This window comes from Schistocerca piceifrons, chromosome 11, assembly GCF_021461385.2.
Source record: "Schistocerca piceifrons isolate TAMUIC-IGC-003096 chromosome 11, iqSchPice1.1, whole genome shotgun sequence".
NCBI lineage: Eukaryota > Metazoa > Arthropoda > Insecta > Orthoptera > Acrididae > Schistocerca > Schistocerca piceifrons.
Genome location: NC_060148.1, coordinates 64,090,941 through 64,109,440, shown reverse-complemented (window position 1 = coordinate 64,109,440; position 18,500 = coordinate 64,090,941). Strand labels below are relative to the sequence as shown.

Genomic DNA, 18,500 nt, shown 5'->3' with positions numbered 1-18,500 from the left:
GTGGTGAAGCATCTTAAATCACCTAATAAAAGCAAGTCTTATGGACCAGATTGTATACCAATTAAGGTTCTTTCAGAGTCTGCTGATGCAGTAGCTTCATACAAAAATTTACAACTGCTCACTTGACGAAAGATCCATACCCAGAGGCTGGAAAGTTAGGCAGGGCAGACCAATATTCGAGAAAGGCAATAAGAGTAATCCACTAAATTACAAGCCTATGTCATTAACACCGATATGCTGCAGGATCTTGGAACACATATTGTGTTCGAACATTAGGAATTACCTCAAAGAGCATTCTGTTGATACACAGTAAACATTAGAAAAGGTAATTATTGAGAAAGACAGCTAGCTTTTTACTTACATGAAATGTTGCATGTTATTGACAAGGGATTTCAGGTTGATTCTAAATTTCCATAAACCTGAAGATACCATGCCTCACAAGCGGCTTGTAATAAAATTACATGCTTATGGAATATCATCTGTTATGTGATTCAGTTTCCGATTTCCTGTCAGAGGGGTCACAGTTCATAGTAATAAACAGAAAGCCATGGAGTGAAAAGAGAAGTGATTTCTGGCATTCCCCAAGGTAATGTTAATAGGCTCTCTGCTGTTCCTTACCTTTATAAACAGTTTAGGAGTGATCTTAGGTTGTTTGCAGAATTCGCTGTCGTTTATCATGTAGTAAAGTCATCAGAAGATAAAAACAGTTAAAAAATTTAGATAAGCTATATGTATAATGTGAAAATTGTCAATTGCCCCTAAGTAATGAAAAGTGTAAGGTCAACCACATGAGTGCTAGAAGGAATTCATTAAACTTCGGTTACAAGATAAAGCAGTCAATTCTAAAGGCTGTAAATTCAACTAAATACGTAGGAAGACTATTACAAACAAGTTAAATTGGAGAAAACACATAGAAAATTTTGTGGGGAAGATGGAAAAAACTGCATTTTACTGGCATAACAATTAGAAAATGCAACAGATCCACTAAAGAGACTGCCTACATCATGCTTGTCCATCCTATTTTGGAGTACTGCTGCACTGTGTGGGATCCTGACCAGATAGGATTAACGGAGTACATCGAGGAAGTTCAAAGAAGGGCAGCATGTTTCATATTATCGAGAAGTAGGGGAGAGTGTCACAAACAGATGGGATTTGGGATGGACACCATTAAAACAAAGGTAGGATCTTCTCACGTAATTTGTCACAAACTTTCTCCCCCAAATGCAGAAACATTGTGTTGATGCTGACCTACATAGGAAGAAATCTTCATCACAAAAAATAAGGGAAATCGGAGCTCGCACAGAAAGATATAGGTGTTCGTTTTTCCCTAGAGAATTATTGTGAAGGTAGTTCGATGAACCCTCTGCCAGGCAGTTGAATGTAGATATAGTGTAGGTAGAAGTGGGGGGAGTGTCCAGTAAACGGGGTATGTTCCACAGAGAGCTGTACGGTGGCTCATGGGCTGCAGGTGTAGTGGAGGGCCGGAGGACAGCACAATAGTGTAGACAGCCGTGAGACCTTGGTAGTTGGTGCAGTGGCTCTGCAGTTTCTTGGACCAATCCTCTTGTTCCTCTCTGTTTGCAGGGGAACTACGACGCATTTGTGCGGACGAGGCTGGAGCTGTTGGAGAACCAGATGAAGCAGTACAACTGGGAGCAGGACCAGATCGCCCACATGAAGGTATGTCAAAATTGCACAACAGGTGCCATTGGCAATATTCTGGTGTGTCGTGTAGTAGCCTCTACTAGTGATGGGACCACACCTACTCGTCACCAGTAGAGTCCAGATTTATGGTTTACACAGGGCTAGGACAGAAATGAGTGGCAGAAGTGGGAGCTCTATGACCAGCCAGTTGGGAAAACTATTGTTTTGTCACAGGCTGGGTGATCTGTGAGTATTTTGTGATAACATGATTTCAAGGCAATGGTTGTCACAGTGGAAAGAAGACAGAATGGTAAGCTGAGGAGTGTGGGATTGGGACCTTATGCAGAAACTTTATTTTCAATTTTTACATTAATATATTACGTACATTGCAAATAAACCAAAATAATGCTCACTATTATTAATATTGCCATAAAAGGTGTAAAAACAAAAAGCAAACAAAAATTTGGTGGATGAGTACTGGGAAAAAGGAATGTTACTTCATCAGAATCTGGGAAACTTAAAACAGTTTCATTCAAAAATTTGACTAGTGGGTGAGTGAAAAACACACACACACACACACACACACACACACACACACACACATGGGGGTGGGGGGGAGGGGGGGGAGGAAGACTGCTTCAAAATAAATTCCATTGCCAGTATTTGAAGAAATGTGTTGCAAGTGATTAGCTGCTGCACTGTGCGATGAAGAAGAATCTCTGATGAATTTAACAGTTTGATTTTCTATAGAAACTGTAAAACCACCAAGTAACTGTAAAAATGCAGTGTTATTTGAAGTGTGAAAGTTGCCAAGAAAATTTTCCCCTCCTTTTTATAGTGAATACCACACCAGTACTAGTAAAACATAAACTACAAAATAATAAGTCTGTAATTTTGTGTAAGTTCTCACGTATGCCTTAAAATCCCTCCCTGGAAATTTATTTGCAATTCCAAAGTTTTGTTGCTCTTTACTTTTCAAGCCTTTTATAAAAATATTAATGAATACTATATATTGAGCATTTTTTTTTTTTTTTTTTTTTTTTTTTTGTTTTGTGCTGTGTAAGGTTCCTGGTTGTTGTGGTCTTCAGTCCAAAGGCTTTTTGATGCAGTTCTCCATGCTAATGTATCCTCTGCAAGCCTCATCATCTCCAAATAACTACTGCAACCTACAAAAATCTGAACCTGCTTACTGTATTAATCTCTTCTTCTGTGTCTAAGATTTTTACCTCTCACCCACCCCCCCTCGAGTAATAAATTGATCGTTTAATGATCTCTCAGAATGTGTCCTGTCAACAGATCCCTTCTTTTGACCAAGTTGTGCCACAGATTTCTTGTCTCCCCAATACTGTTCAGTACTACCCCATTAGTTAGATGATCTACCCATCTAATCTTGAGCACTTTTCTGGAGCATCACGTTTCTAAAGCTTCTACTGTCTTCTTGTCTAAACTCTGTATCGTCCATGTTTCACTTCTATACCTTGCTGAAAAGACTTCCCGACACTTACATCTGTACTTGATTTTAACAAATTGCTCTTCTTCAGAAACTCCTTTCTTGCTCTTGCCAGTCTGCGTTTTATATCCTTTCCACTTTGACTATCTTCATTTATTTTGTTGCCCAAATAGCAAAACTCATCTACAACTCAGCGTTTTGTTTTGTAATCTTATTCCCCAGCATCACCCAATTTAATTCTGGTACATTTCATAATACTTTCTTCACTTTTGTTGATGTTCATTATATATGCTCCTTTCAAGACAATGTCCCTTCTATTCAACTGCTCTTTAAAGCCCTTTGCTGTCTCTGAGATGGTAATGATGTCATGGGCAAACCTCAGAGTTTTTATTTCTTCTCTGTGGACATTAATTGCAAAGCAACATAAAAATTGAAAATAAGACAAAGAAATGTTTCCAGATATGGACTCGATCCCACTACTCTCAGATTACTGTTCTTGTCTCTTTCCTCTGTGTCAACCCTGACTGAAAGCTATGCTAATGTTAACGCCTAGACAATGCAGTAACGCTATTTTACTTCTAAACACAAATTCCTAAAACCATAAATATGTATGAAATGATTGACTCACTCACCAGTCGGATTCTGAACATCGTGATACATTTCCCAAAATTGAAATGTATTCATTTTACATTGACCTCATGCCAAGTTGTGGTGGTGGTGGTGGTGGTGGTGGTGGTGGTGGTGGTGGTGGAGGAGGAGGAGGATAAAAATCTGCATGCCATCTCGTTGAATTGGGTGTACTGCTTGTGGTCTGCGTTTTTCTAACACAATATTTCAACGCCATACCTCGGCGTCTTCATCAGGTGCTTCCTGTGACTGAACGACAGGCTGACTGTCTCCCGTATTTATGTCTGGACTGTGTCTGGCGTTCCCTACGCCGTCTGCTCACACCACGACTATGTTGGTTGGTCGCCGGATGTTCCGCCCACCAGGTGCGTTCCTAGCACTGTCGACAGGCTGTTTGCTGTTGGTGACCATTCCGACTTTCTCCAGTGCAGCCGTATTGGTTTGTCACTAGGTGTTCGGTCTTCCGTCCGTGCCCACTTCTGCTGTTTCTCCGGTGGCGGCCGTTTCATGGCATTCCATATTAGGTCGGCCCCTGTCAGACACGTTCCTCGCACTGCCGACAGGCTGCATTTGCTGTTGGTGACTGTTCTGACTTTCTCCAGTGCCCCTGTCATTCTTCTGGTCATGTATTTTCTTCGATTCTTTTTGTAAGAGGTCCGAAGCTGGGTTCCATGCCGTGCTGAGTTGGTACCCAGCTTCCCGGTTTATCAAGTTCTGTCATCTTGATTTCGATAGATTCAGTGATGACACTATACCAAAATTTGGGGGTCTGAGATAAGATCCTGGTTTTATCATAATTCATGGTGTGCTCAAGTTCCAAGCAGTGTTCTGCTACTGCTGATTTAGTGGCTTGTTGTAGCCTGGTATGCCTTATGTCCAAGGTCCTGGCCAATGTAAGACATACCGCATTCACATGTATGTGGTAGATACCAGGTTTTCTCAATCCCAGGTCATGCTTAACCGTTCCAAGAAGTGCCCTGATCTTGTTTGGTGGGCTGAACACACTCTTGATATTGTTTTTTTTTTTTTTTTTTTTTTTTTTTTTTTTTTTTTTTTTTTTTTTTTTTTTTTTTTCCCAGTATTCTGCTGATCTTAGCAGATATAGGCCCTGCATATGGTATAAAGGCTACCCTCCTGGCATCTCCTTCTTGTTCCCCTCCCTCAGTATCAGGTTGTCTGGAGGATGTAGCACCTTGTGGATGTCCCCTGATGAGTATCCATTGCCTGCGAACACTTGCTGTAGGTGTTCTAACTCTGCTGCCAAGCTGTCTGATTCGAACAGTGTTTTGGCTCGGTGAACAAGAGTTCTCAGAACCCCATTCTTCTGTTCCGGATGATGGCAGCTGTCTGCTTGTAGTTATGAGTCGGTGTGTGTAGGTTTTCTATACACACTATAGCCTAATGTACCATCTGTCTTCATTTTCATCAGAACATCCAGGAAAGGAAGTTGACTATTATTTTCTAGCTACATTGTGAACTTAATGCTGGGGTGTCTAGAGTTCAGATGGTCAAGAAACTCTCACAGTTTTTCCCCACCATGTGGCCAGATGACAAATGTGTCATCAATGTACCTAAAGAAAGAGGTTGGCTTGTAGGCAGCGGTCGTAAGTGCCTCATCCTCGAATCTCTTCATAAACAGATTTGCCACTACCGGAGATAATGGACTACCCATCACCACTCCTTCAGTCTGTTCATAAAATTGGTCTCCACATAGGAAGTAGGTTGATGTTAAGATATGCTTGAAAAGGTCCAACACAGCTCCACCAGATTTTTCACTGATTAAATCAAGTGTCTCCTGAAGTTGTATCCTAGTGAATGGAGACACAACATCGAAGCTGACCATGATGTCTTTGTTTTTGAGACGTTCTACGAAGTCTGATGAGTTGCGGATGTGGTGGACACACTTTCCCATATACGGTGCTATCATCATCTTAAGGTGGGTGGCTGTAGGATAGGTGGCTGCACCAATATTGCTCACAATAGGACGCAACGGTATACCCTCTTTGTGGACCTTGGACAATCCATGTAATCTAAGTGGTACTGTTGTCTTAGCTTTTAGTTGCTCGACAACCTTCTCAGACCATCCTGTTTCCTTGAGCAGAGCTCTGGTTTTCCTGTCCACTCTATCGATGGGGTCGTTCTCTAGTGGACTGTAAGCAGGGTCCTCTAAAAGTTGGCTGATCTTCTGGTCATAGTCAGTCTTCAACAGTAGAACAGTAGAGTTCACCTTGTCTGCCGGTAACACCACTACTCTTTCATCTTCCTGCAAACTCTTGAGGCCATCCTCTCATGTCTTGAAATGTTTCATTTGGGTGGTCTTGCTTTGGTGAGCGCCCTGCACGTCTCTCTCCGAATCTCTTTTGGAACGCTCGATGGTAGTGTGTTGACCACTTGCTCCACAGAGCTAATGAAACTGGAAATTGGCAAGTCTCTAACTGGAAATTGGCAAGTCTCTAATAGTGACTGCAAAGTTGAGGCCCCTTCTGAGTACTTTTAAGGTGGAATCTTCTAATGGGCGACCACGCAAATTTACCACCTTGAGAGTATCATGTGCCTGTTGCACTTTTTTATTCCTACGCTCAAATTTTGCCAGTTGTCGAGCTGTAGCATTGTGTATAATGCATGCCGCCAGCGACCATGACGTACTGTCCACCCTGTTCCAGTCCTCTGGTGCTAAGTTGTTTGCCAAGTCCAAGTGTAGTCAAAGCAGATCCCTGGAGGTGACATCCACTCTATGCCACATATCACGGATCCTTTCCCTTGCCATGGCCATACTGGCGTGATGCTCAATTCTGTTAGCAGCCTTACATGTTATATGGTGTTTAATTTTGGCAAAAACAGTGTCACGTCTTCTATGCACCTAAATAGGAAAATGAGTGCGCTCACCATCCTCTCTTTGTGCTGTCATAACTTTTCCAGTAACTTCATCTTCTTGCACATTTCAAAATGGTTCAAATGGCTCTGAGCACTATGGGACTCAACTGCTGAGGTCATTAGTCCCCTAGAACTTAGAACTAGTTAAACCTAACTAACCTAAGGACATCACAAACATCCATGCCCGAGGCAGGATTCGAACCTGCGACCGTAGCGGTCTTGCGGTTCCAGACTGCAGCGCCTTTAACCGCACGGCCACTTCGGCCGGCCTTGCACATTTCCTCCCCATAGAGTCTTGCAATGTAATTTCTTAGACTTTCCTGGCAGTTTTGTGACATCTCGTTGAATAGGGTGTACTGCCAGTGGTTGCGTTTTTCTAACACAGTATTTCAACGTCATACCTTGGTGTCTTCATCAGGTGCTTCCTGTGACTGAACGACAGGCTGACTGTGTCCTGTATTTATGTTTGGATGGTGTCCGGCGTTTCCTACGCCGTCCGCTCCCGCTGTGAACGTGTCAGTTCGTCACCTGATGTTCTGCCTTCCATCTGTGCCCGCATCCGCTGTTTTCCCCGGTGGTGGCCATTTTATGGCATTCCCTACTAGGTTGGTGCCCGCCATATGCTTTCCTCGCACCGTCGACAGGCTGCGTCTGCTGTTGGTGACCGTTCAGACTTTCTCCGGTGCCCCTGTCATTCTCCTGGTCTTGTTTTCTTCTGTTGTTGTTGTTGTTGTTGTAATAGGTCCAAAGCCTATTTCCACGCCGAGCTGGGTTAGTATCCAGCTTCCCTGTTTATCAAGTTCTCTGTCATCTGGATTTTGAACGATTCAGTGATGATGACGCTATCCCAAAATTTGGCGGTCTGAGATAAGATCCTGGTTTTATCATAATTCATGGTGTGCTCAAGTTCCAAGCAGTGTTCTGCTATTGCCGATTTAGTGGCTTGTTGTAGCCTGGTACGCCTTTGATGCTCTTTACATCTTATGTCCAAGGTCCTGGTGGTCTGGCCAATGTAAGACATACTGCATTCACGTGGTATGTGGTAGATACCAGGTTTTCTCAATCCCAGATCATCCTTAATCGTTCCAAGAAGTGCCCTGATCTTGTTTGGTGGCAGAACACTCTCTTGATATTGAGCTTTTTCAGTATTCTGCTGATCTTAGCAAATATAGGTCCTGCATATGTTAGAAAGGCTACCCTCGTGGTCTCTTTTTCTTGTTCCCCTCCCTCAGGATAATAGTAATAATAATAATAATTATAATAATAATAAAAAATTCAAAGGAAGTCACGCTTGATCAAGGTCCGCGTCACTTTCCATTTTTGACCAGACATAACGTCTGAGAAAAGAAAGAAAGATTATTATTATTATTATTATTATTATTATTATTATTATTATTATTATTATTTAACAGTTACATTGCAGACCCATACACATTCCCTGATACACTTACACATGGAATAACTTATCTGAAACCTAAAGATCAAACACACAAAGCAAACCCAGCAAAATATCGCCCCATAACATGCCTACCAACAATATACAAAATATTTACTTCAGTCATTACACAGAAATTAATGGCACATACAACACAGAACAAAATAATAAATGAAGAACAAAAAGGCTGTTGCAAAGGAGCACGAGGATATAAAGAGCAACTGATAATAGATGCAGGGGGACATATCAAGCTAAAAGTAAACAAAGGTCCCTACACTGCGCATAGATTGATTACCAAAAAGCTTTTGATAGTGTACCCCACTCATGGTTACTACAAATATTGGAAATATACAAAGTAGATCCTAAATTGATACATTTCCTAAACATAGTAATGAAAAATTGGAAAACCACCCTTAATATCCAAACACATTCAAATAATATCACATCACAGCCAATACAGATTAAGTGTGGAATATACCAAGGAGAATCATTAAGTCCTTTCTGGTTCTGCCTTGCTCTGAACCCACTATCGAACATGCTAAATAATACAAATTATGGATACAATATTACTGGAACATACCCACACAAAATCACACATTTGCTATACATGGATGATCTAAAACTACTGGCAGCAACAAATCAACAACTCAACCAATCACTAAAGGTAACAGAAGTATTCAGCAATGATATAAATATGGCTTTTGGAACAGACAAATGTAAGAAAAATAGCATAGGCAAGGGAAAACACACTAAACAGGAAGATTACATATTGGATAACCACAGCGACTGCATAGAAGCGATGGAAAAAAACAGATGCCTATAAATATCTAGGATACAGACAAAAAATAGTAATAGATAATACAAATATTAAAAAAGAACTAAAAGAAAATTATAGACAAAGACTAACAAAAATACTGAAAACAGAATTGACAGCAAGAAACAAGACAAAAGCTATAAATACTTACGCTATACCAATATTGACCTACTCATTTGGAGTAGTGAAATGGAGTAACACAGACCTAGAAGCACTCAATACACTTACACGATCATAATGCCACAAATATAGAATACATCACATACATTCAGCAACAGAAAGATTCCCATTAGGCAGAAAGGAAGGAGGAAGGGGATTTATCGACATAAAAAACCTACATTATGGACGGGTAGACAATTTAAGAAAATTCTTTCTAGAACGCGCAGAAACTAGCAAAATACACAAAGCAATCACTCGTATAAATACATCAGCTACACCACTGCAATTTCTTAACCACTTCTACAACCCTTTAGATCACATAACATCAACATATACAAAGAAAGTAAATTGGAAAAAGAAAACACTTCATGGCAAGCACCCGTATCATCTAACACAGCCACACATCGATCAAGACGCATCCAACACATGGCTAAGAAAAGGCAATATATACAGTGTTCAATTACCCGAAAGTTCCTAAATGCAATATAACATATACCGTACAGTTAAAAGGAAGTCACGCTTGATCAAGGTCCACGTCACTTTCCATTTTTGACCAGACATAATGTCTGAGAGAAGAAAGAAATAATAATAATAATAATAATAATACAGTGAAACTGTGTTTTTACACTTTTCAAGGCACTTCAGAAAAATGGTGTAAAACACAGGAAAATGTAAAATGTGCAAAATAACATTTTAAGCTGTAAAAGTTGCGTATAGGATACCCCCTTGTATTCTCGCCTTTTATGTATGATACATTTACATAACAGACATCAAAATACTTGTCAGGTACTTGTTTATCTAATAAAGGTTTATTATGTAATAAAAACTGCTGATGTAACTGGAACTGATAACTCTCTGGGCAGTAGGAATGTTTGACACAATTTCATACATCATAATCGATGTTTTTGAAAGCCTGCAGCTGTAATTCATTATTTAAATATTGAAATACTGCACTAGTTACATATTTGTTCATGGTTAGCATGATGCGTTTTGAGAAATTCTACTCATTGTCAAGTGCAAAAGTGTACAAAGTATTTTGTGTGGTGTTGAATGTGTGTTATTCTGCATCTCTTGCATTGTGCTGGTCTTTCTGAGGTTATTAGGTACTGTGCCTCCTCAATTATGTGGAAAACCACACACATGCAAACGATCACTCACATTGTTTGTGTAACATAACAAAAAATACATACGTAAATACTGCACTTGACAACCAGATAATTTGTATATGAGATATGTGGAGGTTTTGAGAGGACATTGGTCTTTCCTAAGGCTCCTGCACTGTAAACTTATCTGGGCATAGAGCTCTTGTGGAACTGTTTAATATCATATCTGAAAGTTCTCGCTGTAATTTTACAAGAGTTTGTCAATATTTCATATGTTGAGGTCAGAAGGATTACAGGAACGAAGGCTATATTGCAGGGAGATTTCCCACCAGTGCACTTCAGAAAAGCTGGTGTTGGTGGAAAGGATCTAAATGGCCTGTGCCCTCGTGGCCTCAACTGTCGTTAGTCTTTGCTTTTACCAATCCACCCCCTTCCCTTTTCCCATTCCAGCACTACACATCTCTGTAATCCACCATTGCACCCAGTCTTTCTACTTCTCTCCTTTTTCCCTAACCCCCCCCCCCCCCTCCCCCCTGCCATCCATCTAACCTCCTGACTACACCTAGTTGCCCTACCCTCTTTCCACCTCATCCCTGTACACTTCCTGCAGCTGCACTTTACCATTCCCCACTCTTACCCTCCCAACCATCCCCTTCTGTGCCCCAGCCTCCTCCCTTGCCCTCACCACTCCATTGCTTCTCCCAGCATGCGGTCCTGTTTGCAGTCTGGTGTCAGCAGCCAGTCTCTCTCTCTCTCTCTCTCTCTCTCTCTCTCTCTCTCTCTCTCTGTGTGTGTGTGTGTGTGTGTGTGTGTGTGTGTGTGTGTGTGTGTGTGTGTGTGTGTGTGTGTCTAGAGGCTGAAAGCTTACTTTCGGACAGTCTTGTTGGTCTGTGTGCGACTCGGCATCTCTGCTATACAGTCAGTAGCAACACTCCTTTTCATAATATTGTCTTTTTGTAATATTACACATATAAATATAATAGAGGGCAACATTCCACGTGGGAAAAATATATATAAAAACAAAGATGCTGTGACTTACCAAACGAGAAAAGTGCTGGTAGATAGACACAATAAGAAAACACCCACACACACACACACACACACACACACACACACACACACACACAAAATTTCAAGCTTTCGCAACCCACGGTTGCTTCATCAGGAAAGAGGGAAGGAGAGGGAAAGACGAAAGGATATGGGTTTTAAGGGAGAGGGTAAGGAGTCATTCCAATCCCGGGAGCGGAAAGACTTACTTTAGGGGGAAAAAAGGACAGGAATACACACAAATCCATCCGCACAAATCCATCTGCAAGCAGACATATGTAAAGGCCTTTATGTAATATATGAAAGAGAAATAATGTTATCAAAAATCTTGAAAAGATCTTCATTGATTTACTTCACATTTTTACACAGTACTGTACTAAACGGTCAGATGGAAACGGCCATAGAGAGGGGGTAGGAAGAGGTGGATGGGAGGATTGGTTATGCACAAAGAATAGGTGGAGGAGGAAACATATAGGGGAGAGGGAGTGGGGGTGTGGACGAGAATGCGGACAGAGAGAGGGCGCTAGAAATTCAGGATGTATATGCAGTTTCCATGCGTATTTAGCAGTTTCGAAGCATTTCCGGGTTCACTAGTACTAAATAAAACTGGGAGAGTTCAGACTGGATTATTGGTGGCACTGCCAGTACAGTGATTCGCTTTTGCAGTCATCTGGTGTGACGGAGTGCACGACATTATTTTCAGAACTATATCGCGAGGTTCGGTCACGGCAGTGCCAAGCTGGCCCGACAGGCGCAGTCGAAGGAGAAGACACTGGCCAAGATGGTGGCACAGGGGCTGACGGAGCGTGTCACGACCGATAAGACGGTGCACTTCTACTTTCCGTCCTGCGGCAGTATCCCACCGCCGGTCATCATGGTACAGGTGAGTGAGTGTGGGGTTGTGATGCCTCCGTACTGTGACATTATTTTGTATAAACGTTCACAAACAGACCTTCAACAGTTAGATGATTGCAACGGCATCAGGCTTTGTAGGTACATACCCTGTACAGCAAATTTATCTATATAGTAGATTTTCTACATGACAGTGCAGAACATGAATGACTCTTAGAATGTTTATATTGCTTTCCTCAAAAAAAAAAAAAAAAAAAGGGCCTTTTAGTGACTCAGAGAAGATGCCACTTGTTTACTTGTTTCAATAATGACAGTTGCAGGTTATGTTCTCTGGACATATAACTTAGAGTATATTTTATGCCGATTACTTTTGCGTTAGTCTTAAAAATTCCATTTTATTTTACATCAAAGTAAAGTGTAGTTATTTATCAATGACAAAATAATTGTCTCGGATATCTTTTTAAAATATTTAATATAGATCTGCTGTTTATTGAAGTGACAGTATGTATGTGTACAGGATGATTTTGCTAAGTTGAGGCAAAGGTCAGGAAGCAATCACTGGGAAAATAGGGAGTAAAAACTGTCTTATGGACATAGCCCAGCCAGTGAAGGAAAATTGAGGGAAGAAATTTGTGTAGTCACAAATTTTTGTGCAGTATCAACACTTGGAGAAGATGGATTGCTATTTACTGTAGAGAGAACACATTAAGTTGCAGACGGGCACAAGTAAGAGACACGTAAGCTTTTAGTCACAGCCTTCATCAGAAAGAGGAACACACACCATTCATTCACACAAGCAAGCATATTCTGGCCCGAGCTGCTGGAGTGGGTGGTAGTGTTCATGAGGTGGGCTTGCTGGTGTGCATGCATGGTGTGCGTTTCTCTTTCTGATAAAGGCTGTGACTGGAAGCTTATGTGTAAATGTCTTTTACTTGTGCCCATCTGTGACTTAATGTGTTATCGTTACAGTAAGTAGCAATCTATGTTTTCCTACATTTTTATATGCATCTGGAGTTTCCATTCTTCAATTTTTGTGCAATGTTAGGAGGGAGAATTCTTTATAAATCTATTCTTACTATTATAGGGTTGCAAATTATTGTGAATTGTTACCTTACACTGAATGTGTAGCTTGCTGTGCATACGTGAAGAGAGGAGATTTCGGTTCTCGCGCTGGGACAGTTGGTGCTGGCTGCTGGACTAAGTGAGCTGTGTACTTGGTGAATGCTACGTGCAATATGTTACACGTACACTTGGTGAATCTCAAGAAGTGCTATTAAATATTAATCAATCTTTTTCATACTTACTATACCAATTTCTATGGATAACTCAGTCATACTGATAAAATTTCAAATCAGTAATTTCAATACTTTCGGAAATATAAATATTTACCTAAAACACACAACTGTGCTGGCATTGTGAAACTGTGTTAGAGACTGAAAATTATTCATCTATAGTATCAATTCAAACTACAACCAAGAGGATAGGTTAGGTTCATATAATCTATTTTTCTGGAATTTTCTTTAGTTTCATTACCACAGATTTCTGATGTAATTAATGGAAAATTATTATTTCATCCCGTTTTGGTTGTAGGAGTATTTTGGAGGGACTGAGAGGCTGAACAGAGGACATACTTAAAGTGAGAATGTAATATTGTATTAAAACTATGTAAATGTGTGCGTGAGAAAGTTGTTGTGCAATAAGGGAATTTGTGACCTATGTCAGAGTGAGTTTGATTTTGTGAAAGGCAGCAGAAGGAGCGTTGAATATTAAATTTATTAGTAATTTATTTTGTGGAAAGGAATTGTATTTTGTTCTCATTAAATTTTATTTAGTTTTGGAATTCCGAAATTTCTAGTTTCTATTGCTTACGTGGTAATCATATTGGCTGACATTAGAAATACTGTGAGTATAGAAGTGCTCGAGATGATATGATTAGGCGCTTAGCATACTAGCCAGTAGGAATTCAGCATTTCCCAAGTGTTTGAGTAGGGCTTTGTGCCTCAGATCTTGGAGTCAATATAGTTGCTCGGAAGCTGTCTTCTGGGAAACACATGTTCAATTGTGCTGATCAAATTTGTACCGAAAAGAAGATACTCAGATGTTAGATCGGGTCTTGTGGTTGATGAAGAGTGAGTACAGTATTCAGTATTTTGTGAAAATGGAGCCTTGTCAGTGATTTATTTTTAGGCGATATTCGCGTGTGAACATTTCATGTCATCCATAAACTGTGTGTGGCACATTTTGTGCAGATAATGAGACATTATGGCGAGCACTTCTCAAGATGCCTACCGAACAACTAAATGTTTTAACTTGCAAGTGGTTGCAGGTCAGTGACTGTCTAGGATATTTAAAATATTGAGTCAGGCTAAGTATCTTTTGGCTGCTTTTGGGTGTGAACTTGTTACAGACACTTGGTAACATTTCATAATTGATGTTGGGATATTAAATGCAGACTTGGTAGCCATTTTCTTTATTTTAAAGATAATAAACCAAGTAAAAGGAAATTTTAGACTTTTCCCCCCCACAAATGAGTCGTGCAAGAATCCCGAGCAGTCAATAGTTTAACTTTCAGCTAGTGTCCATGGACTGGAGTTATGTGCCCTTTGCATTGCAGGTATTCAGTTGAATTTTCATTAATGATGCTTTTGTCTGCTAAACGAGTATCTACAATTGCAGAGTGAAGGGGCAGATAACCTGAAACCTGTCCATGTAGGTGGACTGATTGTTTAATGGATAGCGAGAGAGCACCCTGCCACACCTTGCTATTTGTTGAAGTGATGAGGAATGAAGATAATAACTGTTTCAGAAGTTTTTATTGGCATGGAATACCCGAAAAAATACAGCCATATGCAGTGCCAATTGACATTTCTCACACTCTTACTGTGTATCACTTCTCTTATTCCTGGCTTTGCACACTACATAATTTCTGGGGGGTGCTTTCTTAATGGAATTGGGGGGGGGAGGGGGGGATAAACCTAACAAAACCTGAGAATGGTTGCTTCTAACTCGCGAAATATTGAAAGAAATGTTGTCTTATACACCACTAAACAGATTGATTTCTTAGATTTCCAATGGTATGTAAATTTCATGTTATCACCTAATAGAGAAGAAGAAACATGAAGAAAAAGGTATAGCTGCTTGGCCTGTCTCACAGCCAGCAATATAATAATAAACTTAAAACGGGCAACCTGCTGTGAGCCAGCTTTGTAAGCCAGTGGGTGTTAATATGGCTCTACTACAGTCTGACATGGTTCACACATTAGTATCTGTTTTTAATCCACTTCATTTAAAAATAAATGCTAATTTTATACAGTTAAAATAATACTTTTAATAATCTGTGATTTTCCATCCCTTTCAAATTGTAAACTTAGTCCTAGAGAGAGAAATGGATCAGTTCTTTCTTGTTGTAAAGTTAACGTAGTTTAATTTATTACTGGGAAACATTGTTGGTGGAAGTTCCAGTTTTAGACTTACTGAATAAAAACATAAATTCACCTTCAACCACCACCATCACCACCCGCAGCAACACTAAAGACTCCATTGCTCAGAATTTTTAGTATGTTGTTCATGGCACTTCCTCATACCACTGTACAAAAATTAGAAACTGCATGATTTTTTCTTCCCCCTCCAAATTTTTTTGGTCTTGTTGACTGGGTTAATATGGCTGGAAATGCGTTCTTAGGCAGGTACACCCACTTCAAAGTGGAGATAAAAGATCTTTGATAGTGATGCTCAAATCGGCACGAAGCTGGTCCAGCACAAGGTAGTCCGGACAACTGTGTGGAACATCCTCTGAGAAAACTGTCACTATCTGTATCATAATGCGTACTGGCCTCAGTATGTCGAGACTCGTATCCACAGTGACTCTTTGGTCGTGGGTTCATCACCCGGGCAACCACTGTGCTGGGGTATGTCGCCCGTCCTTCTCGCAGATGATGCTGTCTTTATGACGGGTGGTACCGTTCACCTCCAAGACATCTATTTTTGCGCTACGGAGAATCCCTACACTATGGTTAACTGCAAGCATTGGCAACAGTTTGTTCTCTTTGTGTGGGCAAGGAAATTTGCCAACTGCCTCATGGGACTGGTAACCCTTCAACAATGTCTCTCGGGTGAGGCTCATCTGTCCTCCCTATAGATGACCCTGCCTCCACAGTTGCAAGATGAGCCTTTGGCAGTACATATGGATGGTGCTTCAGTGTCTAGCTGAAACACTAGTACAGGCAAAACTTTCCTATCTGCCTGCTCTGTTCTCATATGTTGTTGTTGTTGTCGTCTTCAGTCCTGAGACTGATTTGATGCAGCTCTCCATGCTACTCTATCCTGTGCAAGCTTCATCTCCCAGTACCTACTGCAACCTACATCCTTCTGAATCTGCTTAGTGTATTCATCTCTTGGTCTCCCTCTATGATTTTTACAATCCATGCTGCCCTCCAATACTAAATTGGTGATCCCTTGATACCTGAGAACATGTCTTACCAACCGATCCCTTCTCATATGTGCTTTTGATAATTGAAAGCTACTGTCACAGAGCCTTTATCTTCGCCTTTAAGTGGATGTACTACCTCTGAATTTTCTTCTTCTTCTGTTTAAAGTCATTCAGTCTTCTGACAGACCTGCCACAAATTCCTAACCTGTGCCAACCTTTTCATCTCGCATCAGCAATTGCAACGTATGTCCTCAATTATTTGCTGGATGTATTCCATTCTGTTTTCCTCCACAGTCTTTACCCTCTGCAGATCCCTCTAGTACCATGGAAGATATTCCCTGATGTGTTAACAAATGCCCTATAGTCCTTTCCCTTCTCCTTGCCAGTATCTTCCATATATTCCTTTCCATATCATTCCACCTAATTTTCAACATTCTGTAGCATCACATCTAATATGCTTAGATTCTCTTCTGGTCTGGTTTTCCCATCCCCCATGTCTCACTGTTATGCAATGCAGCTTTCCATACATACATTCACAGAAATTTCCTCCTCCAGATTAAGACATAATTTTGATACTAGTAGACTTCTCGTGGCCAGGAAGCCCCTTTTTGCTAGCGCTACACTGCTTTTTATGTCGTCCTTGCTCTGTTACAGGTTAATTTGCTGTCTAGGTAGCATAATTACGTAAATTCATCTACTTCGTGATCACCAGTCCTAATGTTAAGTTTCTCATTGTTCTCAGTTCTGCTACTTCTCATTACTTTAGTCTTCTTTCGGTTTATTCTCAGTCCATATTCTGTTCTCATTGGACTGTTTATTCCATTCAGCAGAACCAGTAATTTTTCTTCACTTTCACTGAGGATAGCAATGTCATCAGTGAATAATCATTATTGATACCCTTGCATCTACACACATCAAAAGTTTTGCATCACCTCGGTTCTCAGAGTTCCAGAACAGGTATAGAAAATTGTAAGAGAGATCAGTATAAACATTAGTTCCAAACTTATTGCTCATGAAAACCACACATTTAATGTTGTATTACCTTCAGAGGTGGTGTTCCAGATCGCTGTACACATCGGTACCTCTTATACCCAGTAGCACGTCCTCTTTTTATTGATGCATGCCTGTATTCGTTATGGCATACTATAAACAAGTTCATCAAGGCACTGTTGGTCCCACTCCTCAATGGCAATTTGGCGTAGATCCCTCAGGGTGGTTGGTGGGTCACATCGCCCATAAGCAGCCCTTTTCAGTCTAGCCCAGTCATGTTTGATAGGGTTCATGTCTGGAGAACATGCTGGCCACTGTAGTCGAGCAATGTCGTTATCCTGAAAGAAGTCATTCACAAGATGTGCACGATGGGGGCGTGAATTGTTGTCCACGAAGACGAATGCCTTGCCAATATGCTGCCGATTAGGGTTGCACTATCGGTTGGAGGATGGCATTCACGTATCGTACAGCCGTTAGAATGCCTTCTGTGGCCACCAGTGGTGTATGTTGGCCCCACATAATGCCACCTCCAAACAGCAGGAAACCTTCACCCTGCTGCACTCGCTGGACAGTGTCTAAGATGTTCAGCCTGACTGGGTTGCCTCCAAACACGTCTCCAACGATTGTCTGGTTGAAGGCATGTGCAACACTCATGTGTGAAGAGAACATTATGCCAATCCTGAGCAGTCCACTCAGCATGTTGTTTAGTCCATCTGTGCCGCGCTGCATGGTGTTGTGATTGCAAAGATCGGCCTTGCTGTGGACGTCAGGAGTGAAGTTGTGCATCGTGCAGCCTGTTGCGCACAGTTTGAGTCATAACATGACATCCTGTGGCTGCATGAAAAGCATTATTCAACATGGTGGCATTGCTGTCAAGGTTCCTCCGAGCCATATTCCACAGATAGCGGCCATCCACTGCAGTAGTGGCCCTGGGGCGGCCTGAGCGAGGCATGTCGTCGTCTGTTCCTGTCTCTCTCTATCTCCTCCATGTCCGAACATCACTACTTTGGTTCACTCTGAGATGCCTGGACACTTCTATTGTTGAGTCCTTTCTGGCACAGAGTAACTATGCAGAC

At 41.1% G+C, this 18,500-nt stretch overlaps 1 protein-coding gene across 2 annotated transcripts in view; it reads left to right on the top strand.

The window, feature by feature from the left end:
• LOC124720000 (ATP-binding cassette sub-family F member 2) overlaps positions 1–18,500 on the top strand; it is a 93,092-nt gene that overhangs the window by 33,490 nt on the left and 41,102 nt on the right. For both annotated transcript variants that reach the window (XM_047245231.1, XM_047245230.1), the window contains exons 7-8: positions 1,585–1,680; positions 11,857–12,036. In XM_047245231.1, coding sequence (XP_047101187.1) covers positions 1,585–1,680; positions 11,857–12,036 — 276 coding nt within the window. The remainder of the gene's footprint in view (positions 1–1,584; positions 1,681–11,856; positions 12,037–18,500) is intronic.